The sequence below is a fragment of the Tenrec ecaudatus genome, chromosome 11 (assembly GCF_050624435.1).
Source record: "Tenrec ecaudatus isolate mTenEca1 chromosome 11, mTenEca1.hap1, whole genome shotgun sequence".
In the NCBI taxonomy this organism is placed as follows: Eukaryota; Metazoa; Chordata; class Mammalia; order Afrosoricida; family Tenrecidae; genus Tenrec; species Tenrec ecaudatus.
The window spans coordinates 62,748,533-62,768,737 of NC_134540.1; the positions used below are offsets into that span (position 1 = coordinate 62,748,533).

The following is a 20,205-nucleotide window of genomic DNA, read 5'->3' on the forward strand; positions in this document are numbered from 1 at the left end:
GACATCGCCACCCTGACCTATAGAGTCGCTAGGAGTTGGCATCGGCTTGATGGCAGTTTGGTTTTGAGTTAGTGGACGGAGCTGGTAGCCCTGGACTGTGCTGGTAGCCCTGTGTTGGGATGCTAACCTCAGGTCAGCCGTTCAAAACCACTAGCTGCTCCTCAGCAGAGAAACCGATATATTTTTGTAAAGAGTTGTTTGGGAAACCCACTGAGGCAGTCCTGATCCTGGCCATCGAGTCAATTCTGAGTCATTACGACCCCAATTCTGAGTTATTTGAGCAGGGTAGAACTGCCCTCGTGAATTTCCAAAACTAACTCTATAGGAGTAGAAAGCTCCATTTTTGTCGGATGCAAAACCACTATGTCACCACTGCACTACAGGGTTACTAAGAGTCAGTAAACTCAGCGAGTGAGTGGGCTGCCCGTTGATCGAGGGGCTAATCTCTAGGTCAGCTGTTAAAATCCACCAGTCACTCAGAGAGAGGGAGATGAGGCTTTCCGTGCAGGTAAAGAGTGCAGGTTTAGAAACCCAAAGAGGCAGTTCTACTCAGTCCTGTGCAGTCGCTGCATATCAGAATCGTTTGGATGGCAGTGTTTTTGAAAATTAAATTGATTGGCATATCATTTTAGAGCCCCGAAGCCCTTGGGTCACAGGTTCAAACCCAGACTCTCCTGGAAACTTTTATATAGCCTCAGTATCCTCAATACTGTTTTGTTGGGCTTCTCATTTTATGGGACGATAAAGTGAGAAATAGAGCTAAGAGGAGATTTGCCACCACGATCTCGCGTTGAATGGTCAAATCTAGCCCTGCCTAGTTCAATTCGGAAGCTGCACCATCTGTGCAGGAACCCTGGTGGTCTAGTGGCTACGCTTTGGGCTGTGAGCTGCAACAGCTGCATTTGAAACCACCAGCTGCTCTACGGGAGAAAGACAGGGCCCTGGGTGGGAGGATCACAGGGAGAAACTCACCCAGGCTTCCAGAGGCTACTCACAAAAAAGTATCAAATATATTCACAGTCTTTCTACTGATTACATGTTAAAATCCTGATATTTTGAACATATATTAAATAAATAGTATTACAATTCATTCACTTGTTTCTTTTTGAATGTGGGTTACTTAAAAATTAAAATTGTATGGAAGGTACTCATACACAATATTGACCATCACAGACGGAGACTAAAACTCAGCAGTGCAGTCTGGTGCAGTCTGGTGGTGTGGGAGTGGTGGGGAGAAGTGCAAGGGCAGTAGGAGAGAGAGGCTCAAGGTGCAAGTGTTTCCACAAGTTGCCACTCAAAGAATCAGGATCTGCACCTTCACAAGCTACACAGGTGATTGTTATGCAAAGAGAATCTGAAGCCACACTGTTATTTGTTTTCTTCTGGAGTATCTGGGTGGGGTTCCCCCTTGCCTGCCATTTGAAGGAGCTCCCAGGAGATGATCTTGCACATTTGGGTATGACAAACATTGATCTTGATACTAATTTTATCCTCTTCATCCTTCCAAATCTCCACCAGGGGTAGCATCAGCTACCAGAACTTGGTAGGAATGCAAAGTCCTGAACTCCAGCCCAGGAGTCCTGGAGGTGGTGTGGTTATGTGTTAGGCTACTGACTCGATGGGCTGTTTGTACTAACAAGATGCAGCTGCGGCATCTTAGAGGAGTTATGCCAAAGAGGGTCACCCTTTTGAAAGCTGTGTTAAATGCTTTTCCATTTTCCAGTTTACAAAACCCAGGATTGATGAACCTTATAGGGACAGCAAGTAGAAAAAGGGGTTGGTGAGAAGGGGGTACAGTGGTGGTTGTGTGTTAAAGGGGAGAAGGCGTCAAGGAATCCATGTAGAAAAAGATTGTTCAGAAACTTATTGTGGTAGCAATTGTACAATTTTACTTGACGTGATTTATATATGGAATACTATGATACATGTATTACGTAAATCCCAACTAATAATTAAAAGAGAGAGAGAGGCAGTAAGGCTCTTTAAAGATCTGCAGTTTCAGAAAGCTTAGGGAGCAGTTCTGTTCTATCCTATAGGGCCACTTTGAGTGGGGATTGATTCAATGGTAATGGGTTTTGTTTTGTCTGTAGGGTCTCCTGGACACCAGACACAGTTCCCAATTTTCAAGTCTTCAGTTTGCATACTCACTTTGGGACGATTGGGTTCACTCCCGTGGGTTGTCTTTGAGAATAAGTAAATGCAACTTAAATCTCTCTCTGCTAGTCATGGTCTCTCCGTCTTTTAACTGTACTTTCCATTGTTCCTTTCCTGCCCGACCCCTTCCAGAATGAAGGATGGCTGGGCAGGGCAGAGACAGTAACCTCGACCTGAAAAGGACTGATGAGCAGGTAGAAAACACTGTGTTTTCAAGACTGAGTAGTTTAAGAACAGTGGGAAGACCGAGTTTTGCACCGGCCCCAGAAAAGGTCTCTCAAGGTCTGACTTTTGCACACACGACCAAAGCTCAGGAGAAGACCAGGAAACGACAGCAGCGGGTAAAGCTGGAACCTCTGGTACGTGTGAAACTGGGGATTCCATCGGGTGTTTTGGCTACAGAGGAAGGTCGGAAAGTGGTTTGTGTGATGGATATAATTTCTAGATGCTTCATTATTTGACCAAGAAGGAATGAAAGCCCCAAAGTTAAGATCTGTGTTTCAAGATATAAATACTGTAAACATTCAGCAACTATTGGATGAGTTCAAGGTACTGTTTAAAGCTGAGGGACAGAGTGGTGAAGAAAGTTTTCGAGACAATAAATTGCTCTCTAGAAAGGAAACAAAAGAACCCAAAGACAGATTTTAAAAATTAGATTAAAAATAAATAATTTAATACAGATTTCTAGCTATGAAGGTTATAAGGCTTTTTTAGATATGAAGGTTCCATGTAATACTGAGAATATAAGTAAGAGTGAGATATATATATATATATATATATATATATATATATATATATATATATATATATATTTGAGGAAAGAAAAATGTCAGTAGAAAAATTGAGTCAAAATACAAAAATAAACAAATATCTATTTCTCAGCCTGAACTCTATGGTACCAGCCATTTAATTTATCCCAGGAGAACTAAGGGTCTGGGGGACTTGACCATAGAAATGTATATTTCCTTAGATTATTAACTAGAGAAAAGTGGATTCCCTTTGAAGATTGTTTTTAAGATTAGGAAACAAAAAGAAATTGGGGCGTGGGGGTAGGGGAAGAGGGAAGAGTCGAATCAAAACTGAAAAGGGCTGTCTACAGATTTCCCATAGAAATTCATTCAAAATTGCCCTTGCTTGATGAGAGTGAAGGAGCAGGAATGTAGGTGTGACGGACAAAGATCCTCTGGCATAGCTTTTCCTGCAGCTTTGGCTTTTTCAAAATGCTCTCAATAGTAGACAGAGGTTATCATTCTTTAACCCCCCCCCCCCCCCCAGGAAATCCAGAAGCAAACATTTTGAGCATCTGAGATGTTAGTGAATTAATGGGACTGTTCGAGCCATAATCTCTTATGTAACACAGCCTCATTGCTATACTCAGTGCCTGGGGCTACATGCTCATTTTGGAGGGAGCTCTCTGCTTTGCCACTGGGTGAAGTCTCCAACAGAGGGTGTGAGCCAATCCCACCCTTTATTTCCTTGGGAGTAAAGTCTTTTGAAAGATCCACAACACACATCTGTATAAGAGTGAGCCACCTCAGAAGCAGGAACATGTTGAAAAATCCCAGGACCAAGGACCACCAGTTTCAGATCTCCAGAGGCACCAGACCAAGGCCAAGGAAGAGTTGAGAGAAGGAGACCATGGGATAGAACAGAGGGAGGAGTACAGCTGAGAAGATGAGACTGTGAGACAGAGCAGGGGGCTGCCTACCTGACTCCCGGAGGCAGTAGCCAAAGAAAGATGGCTACTCATGGTTCTCAGCCAATGCTGAGAGCTGGAGAGAGACTTGGCTACTAGTTGAGGAGCAGTGATTGTATCCTAAATGTTACCTGATCCTGGCTGGTGAAGATTTGTTAAATTCCCTCATGTTGTTGTTGGGTGCCTTTGAATTGGCTCTGACCAATAGTGACCCTGTGCACAATAGAAGGGAGCACTGTGTGGTTCTGTAGCATCCTCACAATTGTTCCGGTGCCTGAGCCCATTGATACGGCCACTGTGTCCATCCATCCCTCTGGGGGCCTTCCTCTTTTTCGCTTTACCAAACATGATGCCCTTCTCCAGGGACTAGTCTCTCCTGGCAGCATGTCCAAAATATGTCAAACGAAGTCTTGCCGTCTTTGCCTTACTTGTTCCCATAGAGATCAGTGTGTCCTTTTAACAGTCCTTGGTACTTTCAATATTCTTACCAGCACCACAATTCTCTGGATGGCTGCACAATATTCCGGTGCCTGAGTATCCACATGTTGTTTATGTATTCGTCTACTGATGAGCTTTTCGGTTATTTTCACCTTTGGCCGTAGTGAACCCCGGTGTGTTTGGACTTGTTTGCTTTCCGGCTTTCACTCCTTTGGGACTTAGCACCATGTTGTTGTTGTTAGCCGCCCTCAGGTCAGCTCTGACCGGCTGTGACGGTTAGGCACAACAGACCAGGACACTGCACGGTCTTTCGCCATCCTCTCAACTGTTCCTGTGCCCGAGCGCATCAGTACAGCTACTGTGCCAGTCCATCTCGTCCAGTTGGCGCCATTCAACTCTGCCTTTGCTGCTTTTGCTTTGTGGGTCTCGCTGTAATAAAGCATAGCTATGCTGGGTCCTGTGAGCGCTAACAAATCATAGCACCTGGGAAGGGTCTTGGAGATACCCCGCCAGAGCTTCTTGTTTATGCATTGTGTAATCTGTTTCATGCTACCTTGCCTGACGTGCTACCTTGCCTGAGTTGAGTAGTTGTATTAGAGACCATATGGTTCACAAAACCTAAAATATTTTCTATTTGGTTCATTACAGAACAAGTTTTCCCACCCTGTGCAACTTCTTTAGCTTTTAAGAAAATGCACAATAACATGACAATGGTAAACTATGATAGGCTTATTGTGATGGCTGACATTTAAGGGACCAGCGTTAGAGAATGTTGGCAGGAATTTGGAGGGATTGGAACTCCTGAACCCTGCTCATGGGAATGTAAAATAGGACACTCCCTCTAGACGTGGCAGTTCCTAAAAGTTAAATGTACACTTATCATGAGATCCAGTCACTCTCCGCCTGGGTAGAGGGCACAGGGGCTACATCTGACCTCTTCCTCTGGGTACACAAGGAGAAGAGTAATCAGCCCCACGCCAACCTAGGCTGGGTTTCCCAAGGCAGAGAGCAGACCTGTCTCCACTCTCCAGCCTTGTTTGACCCTGTTCTGCCACTGACAATACTTCTTTCCATGGCAGCAGACTTCTCTGCTGGGAGCCATAACACCCTTGAAGGGCCACACAGAACTCACAGCAGCGCTCACTCTCATGAGAGTTCCAAATGGCAGCCGCCCAGCAGCCCGGTCTCCTTCTCTGGCCCTCAGTCTCTCAGCTGTTCTTCAAGACAGGCAGAGACAAAAAGACTCGACAGGTAAAATTGCGTGAAGGCATTTGTTAAAGACTAGAGACCAGGAGAGACCTACAGGGAAGATGCCACAGGCAGCGCAGTCTCTTTGAGCTTACAAAGTCCAAGGCTTTTGTAGCGCTGTTTTCTTAATAATTGACGTCTGTTTCTTGGAGCAAGGCTCCCGGTTTAGGCATTTGTGCAGTCACATGGTTTCTACAGGTTCTCTCCTGGCCCCCTTTGTTCAGTAGGTGCGTGCGCAGCTTTGGAACAAGTTGGAGTCCAAAAATTCCAAATGGAGTCTACAGCAAGAGCACCTGGGCTGCTTAGCACAGCCCACATCTCCTCCATTCCTAGTTCATATCTCGTGTTAACCCTGGAACCAAGTTTTAAGTCATTCGGTGGTCATGAGAGCCCTTGTGGTGCATGTCCTTAAACTAGTTGGCCCTCTGGTCTTTCCAGAGGAGGTGTGCTCTGGAATATAACTGAGGCATAGATGGGAGAGCGCTCACGAGTTGTTTGACAATTGGACACTGCCTGTCATCCTTCTGTTAGGGTCCATACTCCCCTCGAGGCTTTGCTTCTGTAACCTGTGATTTCTCCATACATTTCCCACTCCGTTGGTTAACCTAATTTTCACACCCACTCTTTCCGCTGTCTTCTTTCTCCAACACAGCCGCATGGGCCCTTGACCTCTGCCTCCATGATTTAGGAAGCGCACACCCTCCTGTGCCTCACAGCTGCATAGTCTTGGCACGGCTCTTCTGTGGCTTCATGGTCTCCTTGCTTTGGCCTCTGGCCGTGGCATGGCCTGGTCTCTGGTGCTGCCTCTGGTATTGACTTCTGCAACTTTCGGAAGGGATCTTGAATGCGCTCCCCTGGCAGCTCTTCTTCATTGATTGTTCTGACCGGAAAGGCCCTTCCTGATTCTGAGATAGCTCTCTTATCCACAGAGATATGGCTTTGATGGAGCTGTGCTTTTTCTCTTTCAACACATCTTATCCCCAAGGAAACAAAGGGTGGTGACTTGATTGCACAAAGGGTAGTCACTGGAAGGCAATGACTGAGAAACATGAAGGCTCAGAATATGTTGCATCTCAGCCCTATCCCTCAGCACAGCAGAGCACGCCTTACACAAAGGATTATAAGCACAGGCTTAGAGACAAGAACTTATAACACAGCCTAAAAGACATTATCGATTGAAGAGTCATGTTAAGAAATTGTACTTTACCACACCCAAGGAGAAAAGGACTGAACACCAATACAGTCTTTTTTTAAATAGTCTTTTTTAACCAATAGTCTCTTCTTTTTTTTAAATTTTTTTCCCCAATAGTCTTTTCTTTCAATTTTCATAGCAATTTTATTTGTAATAGCCAAATAACTAAAAACGCTTACAATGTCCACTAATGGGTGAGTTGATAAAAAATGTACTGAAGTAATGTATGTGAAAAATACATGCTGATGGTGTAAGATATGAAATAGATCATTTATAATTTATCGGGGTTCATGAGTGTGAGAGGTTGGAGGAGGGGGCAAAAAGAGGAGCTGATACCAAGGGCTCAAGCAGAAAGAAAATGTTTTGAAAACGATGATGGCAGCCTATATACAAATGTGTCTGATCCAACTTCGGTATGGTTTGTTATAAGAACTATAAAATCCCCAGTAAAATGATTTATTAATAAAAAGGAAAGAAAAATACATGCTGTCTGATCCCGCTTATATCAGACTCTCAGACACACACATGAAAACAGAGTGACAGAACGCAGTGTGGCATTCCCTAGGGAGGAAGAGGTCTTAGGACAGGACTTGAGGAGGCCTGGGAATGAAATTTGTGTTCACCCAGAATACAGTGAGGACTGGAGTGGCGACTGTAGTTGATTGAAATGATAAACCTGACTTGAACAGTTAAGTGACTTGTCACTTGATCTCTCCTCTGACACATTTGGGGCTTGATCTGATTTTCAATGTTTTCTGTGTTTTTCTTCATATTGGGTTTATCTGTAATGTATTTTGTCACCATGGGTAGCCTTCTTGAGTCTGTGCTACATATTTTTATGTTTTACAACATATGAAACCCAGGATTGATGAACCTTAGCCTTCTTGAGTCTGTGCTACATATTTTTATGTTTTACAATATATGAAACTCAGGATTGATGCACCTCGAGAGACAGCAAGTAGGTTTCCTGGTGGGTACGGTGGGGGAGTTAGGAAGGGGTCAAGAGGAGCTGCTATCAAGAAGTTCAAGAAAGAAGAAAATATTTTGAAACTGTGGAGCAACTGTACAATACTGCTTGATGTGATTAAACTATGGAATAGTATGATGTCTAAATTAGTGCCTAATTAAATGGTTTGGGAAAAATTATGTTCATAATTCTGATTATTTTACAGCTCTTTATATTAAAACTTATTAAGCTGTACATTTTAAATATGTAGTTTAGCTTGGGTCCTTTATACTTCAGAAAAGCTATTAAAATGAATAAAACTAAGCTATCAAAATACCAACAAGGAGCCCTCATGGTGTAGTGATTACCAGTTTGGCTGCTAACCATGCGATCAGTAGTTCGAAACCACCAGCCGCTCTTTGGGAGAAAGACAGGGTTGTCTATTCCCATAAACAGTCACAGTCTGGGAGCTCACAGGGGCAGGTCTACCCTAGAGGATCACTATGATCACTATGATCACTATGAATCAACGTTGGCTCCGTGGCAGTGAGAAGCAAAATACCATTGCCCCAATTTTCAAATAACGATTCTTATAGATTATTTGTTAAAATTTGGATCAATGTTAAGACCCATACACTGACTGGTTGATGTATTTTTTATGTCTTTTAATCTTTAATTTCTCTATCAATCTTTTTTTCCTGAAAAACACTTGTAATTCACAAATTTTGCTTGCTCTATAGAGTTTTCCACAGCCTGCTTTTGTCAATCATATCTGATTTTGTGTTTAACTTATTTCTCTGGTGCCCTCTATTTTCTATATGTAGGTAGCTAGGTCTAGGGGCTTGATTAGATTTGGGATTGGCTTCGTGAAGCATGACTACTTCTTTAAAAGGGTAGTGTTACTTTATCAATTTATGCCTAGTAACTGCCTCTCTCTCTCTCTCTCTCTTTCTCTCTCTCTCTCTCTCTCTCTCTCTCTCTCTCTCTCTCTCTCTCGCTCTCTTCATATGAGTAGCTATTGTTGATTCAGACCCAGGAATTCATTAAAGTTTACAAGATGTGGAAAGGCTATCAGTCCTCTTTTTTTAAATTGTGTTGATGTGTTGAGCTGGGTTGTCTAGAAAAACAAGACCAGTGACACTCATATATGTATAAGAAGCAACTTTATATCAAGAATTTTATATCAAGATATGAACATCTCAGCCCAGCCCAACTCAAGTCCCTAAGTCTGATTCTAGCTGGGGGCTTCTTCAGACTCATGTAACCACAGGGTGATAATGTGAGAGGTGAAGCAAGAAGCAAGGAGACCACAGGCTGGTGCGTGCAGAGTCACGTGGATCTAAGGTTTCCATCCTGCGATGGAGATATGGTAGGGTGCAGAAATCTCTCAGGGTTGGGCAGCTCACATGAGGCCACCCCTGGAAGCAGACATCTAGAATCCCAACATGGATGAAGATGAAGGGCAAGAGAGAATGAGGAGAAGGGTCCCCAGTGTCTCTCTTAGAAAAAGGTTATACCTCCCACGAGGCACCATCAGGCTGTGACCTCATTGAAAGTAAGACTCTACACCTCCACAAGTGTTGTTGTTGTTAGGTGCCATCAAATTGGGTCCAATCCATAGAGACGCTGTACACAACAGAATTAAACACTGTGCCATCCTCACAATTGTTCCTTTGCCTGAGCCCATTGATGCAGCCACCATGTCAGTCCATCTCATCAAGAGCCTTCCACTTATCACTGCCCCTTCACTTTACCAAACATGATGTCCTTCTCCAGGGACTGGTCTCTCCTGATAACATGTCCAGAGTATGTGAGACAAAGTCTCTAAGGAGCACTCTGACCTTCCTTCTTCTAATACAGGTTAGCTTGCCCTTTCTGCAGTCCATGGTATTTCAGTATTTTTCTCCAGCACCACAACTCAAATGCGTCTAGTTTTCTATGGTCTTCCTAATTCAATGTCAAACTTTTACATGCACATGATGCAATGGAGAATACTATGGCTTAGGTAAGGTCCTCAATTTTAAATATTCTAAAGAGGTTTTGTACAGCAGAAGTCCCTAATGCAATACATCTTTTGATCTATGCTTCTGTGCGCATTTATTGTGGATCCAAGTAAGACAAAATCCTTAGATTTTGTTCAATCTTTTTGCCATTTATCATGATTCTACCTATTGATCTGTTGTGAGGATTTTGGTCTTCCTTACATTGAGTTGTAATCCATACTAAAGGCTACAATCCTTGATCTTCATCAGCAAATGCTTCAAGTTTTCCTCACTTTCAACAAACAAGGTGGTGTCATCTGCATACTGCAGGTTGTTAATAAGCCTCCCTCCAATCCTGATGCCACACTCTTCTTCATATAGGCCAGCTTCTCTGATGATGTGCTCACATTACAAATAGGACTACAGTGTGGTGGGAAGATACAACCCAGATGCACACCTTTCCGGATTTTAAACCATGCAGTGTCCTCTTGTTCTGTATACACAACTGCTTTTTGGTCCATGTACAAGTTGCAAATGAGCATAATGAAGGGTTACAGAATTGACTTTCTTCTCAAGGTCAGCCATACTTTATTACGGTCCACCCAGTTGAATACCTTGGCATAGTCAATGAAATACAAGTAAACATATTTCTGGTCTTCTCTTTACCCCTCCCTCCCCACTCCCCCTCCCTTATGAACTCAGGATAATTTATAAATTATTATTATTTGGTCATATCTTATACTGTCTGACATCTCCTTTCACCCACTTTTCTGTTGTCCACCCCCCATGGGAGGAGGTTATATGTAGATCCTTGTAATCGGTTCCCCCGTTCCACCCACCCTCCCTCCGCCCTCAGAGTCTCTTCTGACATCCACTTTGGTCCTTGTTTTTTTAATGGCCCTTTGCTTCCTTCAGGTATGATGTTCTTGTGTCATCCCACAACTCATCTGGTCTTTAGTCATTAATGTTCACTGTGTCAAATGAATTCTTAGGATGCTTTCTACCTTCAGATGGAATAAATTCAGGGTTATATTTGGGCTCTTGTGGATTTGTTTTCTTTTTCTTCAGCTTCAGCCTGAACTTTTATATAAGATGGTCTGTTCTATACGCAGACCCTGGTCTTATTTTGACTGATGATACTGAACTTCTCCATCGTCTCTTCCCACAGACACTGTCCATCTCACTTCTGTGTCTATCTGGTGAGGTCTTCACCTATGTCGTTAAAGCAGGTATTTGCAGTGACAAAGTCATTGGTGTCAAAAATTCTATCATGTGATCTCCAGCTTCGTTTCAGTCACCAAGTCTATACTTTCCAACTACTCTTCCTTCCTCTTTGTTTCCAACGTTTGCATCCCAATCACCAGTAATTATTAATGCATCTTGATTGCATGTTTGATCAATGTTAGACTAATGACATTGGTAGAATGTTTCAATTTCTTCACTGTTAGTTTTAGTGGCTGATGAATGCATTAGAGTAAGAGTTGTATTGACTGGACTTATTTGCAGGTGTTTAGTCATTGTCCTTTTACAGATAGCATGGCACTTCATCATGGACCCAAATATCCTTTTTCATATGAATGATCGGATTTCTTACTCTGGGCATAGTAAACTGTCTTCTCTTCACATTCGAAATATCCCATTACACTCCATTTCAGTCCACTAATGCCTGGGCTGCCAATCTTTATGCACTCTGTTTCAGTTTTGATGACCTCTTAATTTTTTCTAGATTCATACTTTGTACGTTCCATTTTCCAATTATGAATGGACGTTTTCAGCTGTTTCTTCTTCTTTTGAGTGATGCCCCATCAGCAACTGAAGGTCCCAAAAGTTTTGCTCCACCTCAGTCAGTAAGATCTAAACCACTTTGAGAAGGCATCTCTTCCCCCATAGTATTTCAAGTGCATTTCAACATGAGGGACTCATCTTCTTTGACTACATCTAACAATATTTTGCTACTATTCATAAAATTGACAAATGTGCCAGGCTAGTAGTGGGAAATTAGGTTAATTTAATATAATGCTATCGCCATTTCTTATATCCTCACTCGCTTATGGCTGTGTGAAGTGACTTTGGGGCAGGTTGGAAAGGTTGCATGTTCCTTTCCACAGTAGCAGTGGTGGTGAATCATAGGTGTTTGTAACTGACAAGTAATCGATAGCTGCTCTTATGCCTCTGAGTTTGTTTGTTTGTTTTCATGACCTTACTCCCAGCAGTATTCACCGGTAATGTAAGTTATAAAATGACAAAAGTATTAGTAGGAAACTAGGCCAAGGACAGACAATGGTGGTAGCTGGTGCTAGGATTGTGCCTCTGATACTATATTAGTCCAAGGAGAAGATTATATTTCCAATAGGGAATAGAGTCCACAGGTATTCAAGACTAAGACTCATTCACGAATTTGTCTTAGGTAAAAATGATTACCATGTCTCTTTATTCTCCATAGCCAGTGCTTAAAGTCTACCAAGATCACAAGCAGCCAGATTACATCCATGAACAGAACCGGCGTCAGTTAATTGCTTCTGGGATCCTAAAGCGCCCGGCAGGACCCGGTCAAAGAACTTCTGCTCAGTCGGAGTCACCTACTCCTTTGCTTGAGAATCAAGAGTTAGTAAGAAAGCAGGTGCAGTATTAAAATGCTTCATCGAATATTTAAATTCTGTATAGCATTGTTGGGTTTTAATTTCTAAAAATGGCAGCAAATTTTTTTTGTCAGCTTGTATAAGGGGCTTGGGAAATACAATATTTCTTAGTTCTTCCTATGTGAGGAAAGCTTTTATTGTAGAGGAAAATCGTGAGGGAAAGTTTCAACATCTGTGCATCTTTTATGCCACTTTTTACATGTTAAAAAAGACTAAATTGAACGTTGGATGTTATAGCTCACGTGAAAATGCCATCATTATTACAGAAAAAAACAGCAGTCATTGAAGGTCTTGATGAAAGGCATGAGGGACTCAACCATCTGGAAAGAAAACTTTTGTCGCTAGTGAAAATTACAGAATGAGGAAGTTGTCTTCAAAGAAATAAATGAATAATCAAGAGTAGCTCACTAGACCTTGGGTACCTATCGATACGGCTACGTACAGATAATTGATTAATATGGACATATCATGGGCACACTCCAGATTAAGATAACCATTAAACATGTCAGTACTAGGTGATATTGGGCCAGAGTACTAGACATACAGAGTTGGAGGCAAGCTCTGTTCTTACTGATCTCATACTCTGGATGTGAGCAAATGGATGAGTGAGCACTTACACACAGTGCACTGTGATTTGTCATTGTTGATTTTGGTGAATTATTTGCTTTATTAGTATATATGAAACACTAGCTTTTTATTGCTCCTCATGCTATTGTCTTAGTTTGAAGTTAGCTTAGCCTAAGATAATGCCACCATTTCTTACATCTTTGGTAGGTTATGGAAGTGGTTACTTCGAGGTAAAAGTTCTCATTTAAGGTACCAAATGATAAGGACTACAAGAGTAGACACTTATACCCTGTGGCCAGAAGGGTGGAGAGTTAAGGGAAAGCTGTCCTAGGAACTTGCACTAAGCTTGAAGAATAAGCAGAAAGTTAATAAAATCGAGAAGGTGTGTTAGACCTGGTTGCCTAAAGAAACAAATCCCATAGCACCAATTTACATATAAAAAATCTTTATATCAAGAAGTGTTTATATATCAAGAGGGCATCCCAGCCCAGTCCAACTCAAGTCCATAAGTCTGATGCTAGTCCACAAGGCCCCCTTCAAACTCATGCAGCCACATGCAATGATGCAGGATGCAGGAAGATCACAGGCTGGTGGGTACAGAGTCCTGTGGATCCAAGGTGGGTGAAACACGGCAGGGCTCTGGCAGAGCAGCAGAGAGAGAGATTGTCTCTGCTCATCTTGCTCTTATACAAAAGACTTATGCCATCAAGGAGGTGTCATCGGGCTGCAACTTGATTCACAAGTTTGACCCACCTCCAGCCAGGAGTGTCCTGTTGACATAATCCCTGACTACCACAGCAAGTGAGAGGATTGGGCCTGTAAGAGGAGCCCGTTGAAGGCACTCACCATGGCTCACGGATAAGCTCATCCTGAAGAAAGAAATCATATAACAAATTATATAACCTCACATAATAGGTGTTTTGAGAAGTGAAGAGAAGAGAGAATGAGAACTATCTTAAATGGGACCAGGAAAGATCTGATCACCCTGAATTAATTCATTTATTATGAAGTGGACCGGAAGAGCTTGACTTTAAAGAGGTGAGACAATTTAGTGACACCCCAGATGGAAGGGAATTCAAGGAAGGATGTCTGCTTTCGGGTTATGCTTCCCATTTGTAGCTATTAGTGCAGAACCAAGGCAAGAGCTAGGAGATGAAGAGAAATGTGGGAGAAAGGGGATAATGCTTATGAAAAGGTCATTTATTCTGAGAAGAAGGTTGTGTTTTGGATATCAATCTGATTGAATGAGTTTAGCATGGGAACGCAGCAATGTCTTGAAAGATAGAGAAGGAAGGAATGATAGAGACTTCTTGTAATTAAGGAAGGGGTTGACTTATTGAATTAAACTGGACATCTATCAGAAAGGCGTTTATAGGAGTTGTACTCTTTATAAATAAATGCCTCCTTGAGAACTCCCACCCAGAGAATTCGTATATCTTTCCCTTCATACATTTTATACATACATTTTATACATACATTTTATACATACATTGAATCACATCTCCCCACTGGAGTGTTACCGCTACTCACTCACAGAGCGCCTTTGTGCAGCAGACGGAAGCGCAGATGATGATCTGGCACCGTCCTCAAGGGCTCAAGCCCACTGTTGAAGCCACAGTGAATCTCCCTCTGCCAAATCACAGAATTACAATAAACGGCTCAATGAGTTTCACTCAACAAAGAGCTCTATGGTTGAAGCTATATTTCCCTTAAGCTGCAATAAAACTGCCATTGTGGGACACACATGGACTGACAACTGCAAGGTCAACAGTTGAAACCTCCAGGCGCTCCTTGGGAGAAAGATGAGTCTTTTCAAACCCACAGCAGCAGCTTCCACTCTGTCCTACAGAGCTGCTAGGAGTGGGAATTGACTCGATGGCAGTGAGGTTTTCCATTTGAGATGTTAAAATTGTGCATGCTCCATTCTCATTAAAGAATTAAAATCGACTATGGTCCTCGTTGAACCACGGAGATAAGAACTGTGTTTTTGGTTTTATTTTTCTGGCCCCCAATATCTACATATAGCCCACTCTCTCACATGAGAAAACACCGCTGTTGCTGTCATCCCAAGCCAACAAGTGCAAATGCATTGTTTATAAAGAACCTCCTTTCATTTTTTCACATCAAACCAACTCTTGAGCTTTCCGTGATTCTCTTCTCCCGCTTCTATCCCACTGGCTCTATGTGGGGTAGCAGAGGCTGAGAATGATGATCCCGGTGAGTACAAATGTTGTGGAGAACTTGTCCCTACAGAAGCAAAAACTGGTGTTCATGTTGTTAGCAGGATGCCACCAGGAAAGAAAGAAATCATTTGTACATTTACATTAGCTTTTCAACAAAGCAAGCTCACTCTAAAAAACAAGCAAGCAAACCAAAAATCCTACTGCTGTCAGTCAATTCCAACTCATAGCATCTGTGCAGCACCGAGTCGAGCTGCCCTCCAGGCTATCGGATGCCGCAGATCTTTGTGAAGCAGACTGTGAGCTCTTTCTCTCACTGAGTGGCTTGTGGGTTTGGACCACTGACCTTTGAGTTTGCAGCTTATCACTTAACCGTTGCCCGTGAGGGTTCTGCTTGCCCACTTTAGGTATTCTTTTATCTGCAATCCAATCACCTCTGTGAGGTCGGAGAAGTTAGGCAATGCCCACTGAAGTTAGGGTCAAATTGCCACAAACATAGAGATTCCCAATGCTTGATATAATCGCCTCTCGCACGAAAAGGTAAAGCATATTAGGAGTTATAATAGTAGCTGTCCAAGATCTCACTCACTGGAACACAGTATGGTTGTCAGACAGGTCAGGAGGTTGAGGGTAGAAGCCACAGTCCGAGTGAATGCAGAGCCGCTGAACAGAAAGCATGGTGGGATCCCATTCACGTCAGGGTTGAAGGAGAAGAGCAGGTGATGGTTGGAGATGCTCGGGCTGTTTGGGGGAGGAAATGGGTACCTGGAGAGGCAGCACTGAGCAGGAATATCATTGCAACAATAGTTTAAAGAAAAAATGTCACTTCTGAAATACTTGCCTGGGCACCCCAAATGGCTCGTGAAATAGATAATTAGTCCTTGAAGGTAATTGTTTACTAATTTTTATAGCTTTGCTTTTTGAAAAACTAATTTTAAAAAATCGTTTGCTTGTTCCTTAGACACAGCACTCCTCTGTTGAAATATTCGCTCCTTCTCCACCTAAGCTTCCACGTGGCGATCTTGGAAAAAGAGGTCTCCTCAAAGCTAGATATTCAATTTACCCCAAATCAACTTTCAATGACCGGGAAGAGGTCATTAAAGCCAACATCTGTGATCCTTTGCAAATCATTAGAATCGTATCTGAGAATGACAACATTGGATTTCTTTATATGATTCCTGCAGTGGCCAGGGCTTCCATTGAATATGATACATATAATCTGAAGTGAGTTCTCTCTTATGAAGTAATATAGTTGACATTGAACACTGTAGTTAAGATGATAAATATTATGCATAATTGATTGGGGATCGATGACAAGTATGATCAAATATGTTAGTTGCCATCAAATGATAAATGTCTCCAGTCACAATTTTATTTAATCTTCCCAGTTAACATTTCTTATCTATTTATGAGCATAAAGCACTGTGCTTCTTACATACATCATTACTCCATCCGTTTTTAACCTGTTTTACAAACATACTGAGAAGAAAAATGGCAATATGTAAACGATCATGCTTGACTTGTTTTATGGGCCTTTCCTTTAGTGGAGTTGTTGGGTGCCGCTGCATCAGTTCCCCTCCTGGGCACAAGAGTAGGAAACACTGCCCAGTCCTGAGCCATCCTCACAAGTAGGGAACCAATGTTTCCTGCCAAGAGTCATTTGGACATTTATAATATTATCTGCGGGTCACACCGATGAAACCTTCAATGAATGCACTCCTAATGTGAACACTGACCTGCGTCTCTGTGGTGAAGCATGTGATGTCAGCTGGTGCTGATGATGATGCGGCCCCCACCCCTGCTTTATAGAGTTGTTCTTAGTTTCTTAGTGCATCTATCACAGGCACATGAGAATTGGGTTTAAGAGAACAGCATTTACTTTCTCACAGTTTTGGAGGCTACCAGCCCAAATCCGGGCCTAGAGGAAGCCTTTCTCTCTGTTGTCCCTGGGGATCTCTTACCTTCTGTTGAGGTGGTGTTCCTTGATTCTTCACGTGGCAAGTGTCTTCCCCTTCATTTACGCTTGCTCTCTGTGCCAAATCTGACCTAGACTACCTGGGAACTGAGTACGTTTATGATACATTCTACACTGGTAATTGTTTTATTCCTAAATGGGGTCACGTCCACACTTATAGGGCTTAGGTTATAGCATATATTTGGGGGAAGACAGCTTAATCTATAACAAGTAAAAATAAGAAACAATTAAAGACCTCATTAATTAAGGGTATTATGGTGAATGATGCATAGTGTTTATCTGTTGCATAATGTACACATTCATTGTTGGGATGATTAAAAGCATAGCAAGTCTGAATTACTTTAAAGTCCACAATTCCCCTAAAAAAACAGGCAAACAAACAGCCAAACCCCCTACCATTGGGTTCAATTCGACTCATAGCCACCTTATAGGACAGAGTAGAACTTCCTCTGTGGGGTTCCGAGGCTATAAATCTGTAAATCAGCAAGACTAATAGCTGATGGTATAGTACAAAACTGAGCCTATTGTTGTTGAGTTGATTCTGACACATACTCATCCTATAGGAAGCTGTGGGACTGTCTCCCTAGGGTTTGCAAGGCTGTGAACTTAGGGAAGCATTGGAAGCAGATGATCACATCTTCCTCCAGTGGCTGATTCAAACCACTGACCTTTGGATTAGCAGCTTAGTGCTTAACCACTGTGCCACTGGGGCTCCTGTGATAATATAGTTAGTAGGATTTATCATGGGGCTTAAAAATAATACTGACTTTCTTCTGTTGCTGATTAGTTGGCAACAACAGCTGTTCCCCCAGGAAGGGGAATTGAGGAAGTAGAAAATCAGCTGATTTGGGGTCCTACAGACTGGAATGCCAGATGGTCCCAATACAGGTATCCTGTGGACAACAGCCCAGCCAATCCCTGCCACCCCTCAGGGCTTGCAGCTGGGGCTAGACCCCAGGGTCCTATTTCTCCCCTGCTCCAAGGATAGCCCATCTTCAGTCCACTGGCGACTGCAGCCCTGGCTCCAGTCCTCTGTGTGCACTGAGGATGTTCCATGAAGTATCCCATTGGACTGACTCCATCCCAGCCCTCCCTCTTTCCACTAGGTACCCTGGGAGATCTGAGAGACAGAGCCCCCTCTCGGGCAATAAGAGACTGTGCAATAGACACTTCCCTTCTGTTTGCACACAGGTCTGCCCATCAGGGACGTCAGCATTCATTGTAGACCGGATTATGCTGGATTGAACTTGGTACTTGGTACGCTCGTCCCAACCTGAATTTGTTCTAGGCTCAAATATTTCTTATTCCAGCTTATTCCATGACAAAAATTTCTCCCTGGCTTTTAAAATATTGATGGTTGTCTTTCTTATTCATTATTTGTATTTATATCATTATATTATTATATCCTTAGCACTTTACTTTGTTTTTGTTTTTAATTGTTTCTGTTGGGTTTCCCAGTTTGGGAAGCACAGAAGGAGTAGATGCATAGAGATAATAATTGACACAATAAATGATATAGTTTATCAGGATGTGGGAGTGGGATATAGGGAAGGTGAGGGGATTTAGGGAGCCAACAATGAATGTGGGAGGGGGCAGGGAACACAAGAACTGATTGTGATTATGTATAAACAACAAATTTTAAAAGTGATTTAAACATGGAAGTGTATGCTATGTGAATACAATATCAAGAAAATCATGAGAAAAAAAAAGAAGAAGAAAGAAAGAAAGAAAGAAATCAAACTTGACCAGTGTTTACCATGAGTGAAGGGGAATAAGTTGTTGGGTAAGGGGCATTGAGTTTATATCAATGGTGGCAGAATAATTTGGAAATGGAAGTCAATAATGTTGTACAATGTGAGGAGTATAATCAATGGCACTGAATTATGCAAGTAGAAGTTGTGGATTTGGAGAATGTTCTGTTGTGTATATTTTTGCCACAATTAGAAAAAAGTAATAATTGTATGAATAACAATGAGTACAAGGAAGAAGAAAATGGTCTAGAATAGAATATATGATGGCAATTGTATAATTCTTCTTCATGTGATTGAATTATTGAATCGTATGACTTGTGGATAAAGTGCTAATAAAACTGTTGTAAAATAAAGTCTCACCATCCTTGTTTTCAAGGAGCACTTTGACTGTACTTCTCCCAAGATAGGTGTTTGTCCATTTAGCAGTTGAAGGCACTTTGAGTAGTCCTCCAGCACCACAATTAATTTAGCACATTGATTCTTCTTTGGTCTTCCTCATTGAATGTCCAACATTCACATGTCTATGAGACCATGGAAAATCCCATGGCTGGGGTCAGATACACCTTAATTCTCAAAGTAACAGCCTTGATTTTCAATCCTCTAAAGAGGTCTTGTGCATCAGATTTACTTAATGCAATGTGTCCTTTGATCTCTTGACTGCTGCTTCCATGAACATTAATGGCAGATCCAAGTAAGACAAAATCCCTGGCAACTTCAACCTTTTCTCCATTTATCGTTAGGTTATCTATTGGTCCAGTGTGAGGATTTCACTATTGTTTATATTGAGTTGTAATCCACACTGAAGGCCACAATCCTTGATTTTCAACAGCAAGTGCTCCAATTCCTCCTCGCCTTCACAAGTAAGGTTGTTAATAAACCTTCCTGCAATCCTGATACCCCATTCTTCTTCATATAATCCAGTTTCTCCGATTATTTGCTTGAATAAGATTGAATAAGAATGGTGAAATGGTACAACCCTGATGCACACTTTTTCTGATTGTAAAGCATGCAGTATTCCCTGTTCTCTTCCTACAACTGCCTCTTGGTCCATGTACAGATTTCACATGAGCACAATAAACTTGTCTGGAATTCCAATTCTTCTCAAGGTTATCCATAGTTATGATCCACACAGTCAAATACGTGGGCAGAGTCAATGAAACACATCTTTCCAGTATTCTCTTCTTTCAGCTCCAATCCGTTTGATACCAGCAATGACATCCCTCGTTTCTCATCCTCTTCTGAATTTGGTCTGAGCCTTTGATGGCTCCCTGTGGATACGCTGCTGCAACCATTGTTGGATTATCTTCAGAAACAATTTACTTTCATGCCATAACAATGATATTGTTCTATAATTTGAACATTGCATTGGGTCACCTTTGTGTTGGAATGGGTACAAATATGTATCTCTTTCAGTCAGTTGGCCAAGTAGCTGTCTGC

General features: G+C 42.1%; 1 protein-coding gene across 1 annotated transcript in view; it reads left to right on the forward strand.

Moving 5' to 3' along the window:
* Positions 1-2,294: 2,294 nt before the first annotated feature.
* The window catches only part of DNAH6 (dynein axonemal heavy chain 6), a 256,202-nt gene continuing 238,291 nt past the window's right edge, over positions 2,295-20,205 (forward strand). The window contains exons 1-3 of the mRNA XM_075562653.1: positions 2,295-2,513; positions 12,100-12,276; positions 16,004-16,266. Coding sequence (XP_075418768.1) covers positions 2,295-2,513; positions 12,100-12,276; positions 16,004-16,266 — 659 coding nt within the window. The remainder of the gene's footprint in view (positions 2,514-12,099; positions 12,277-16,003; positions 16,267-20,205) is intronic.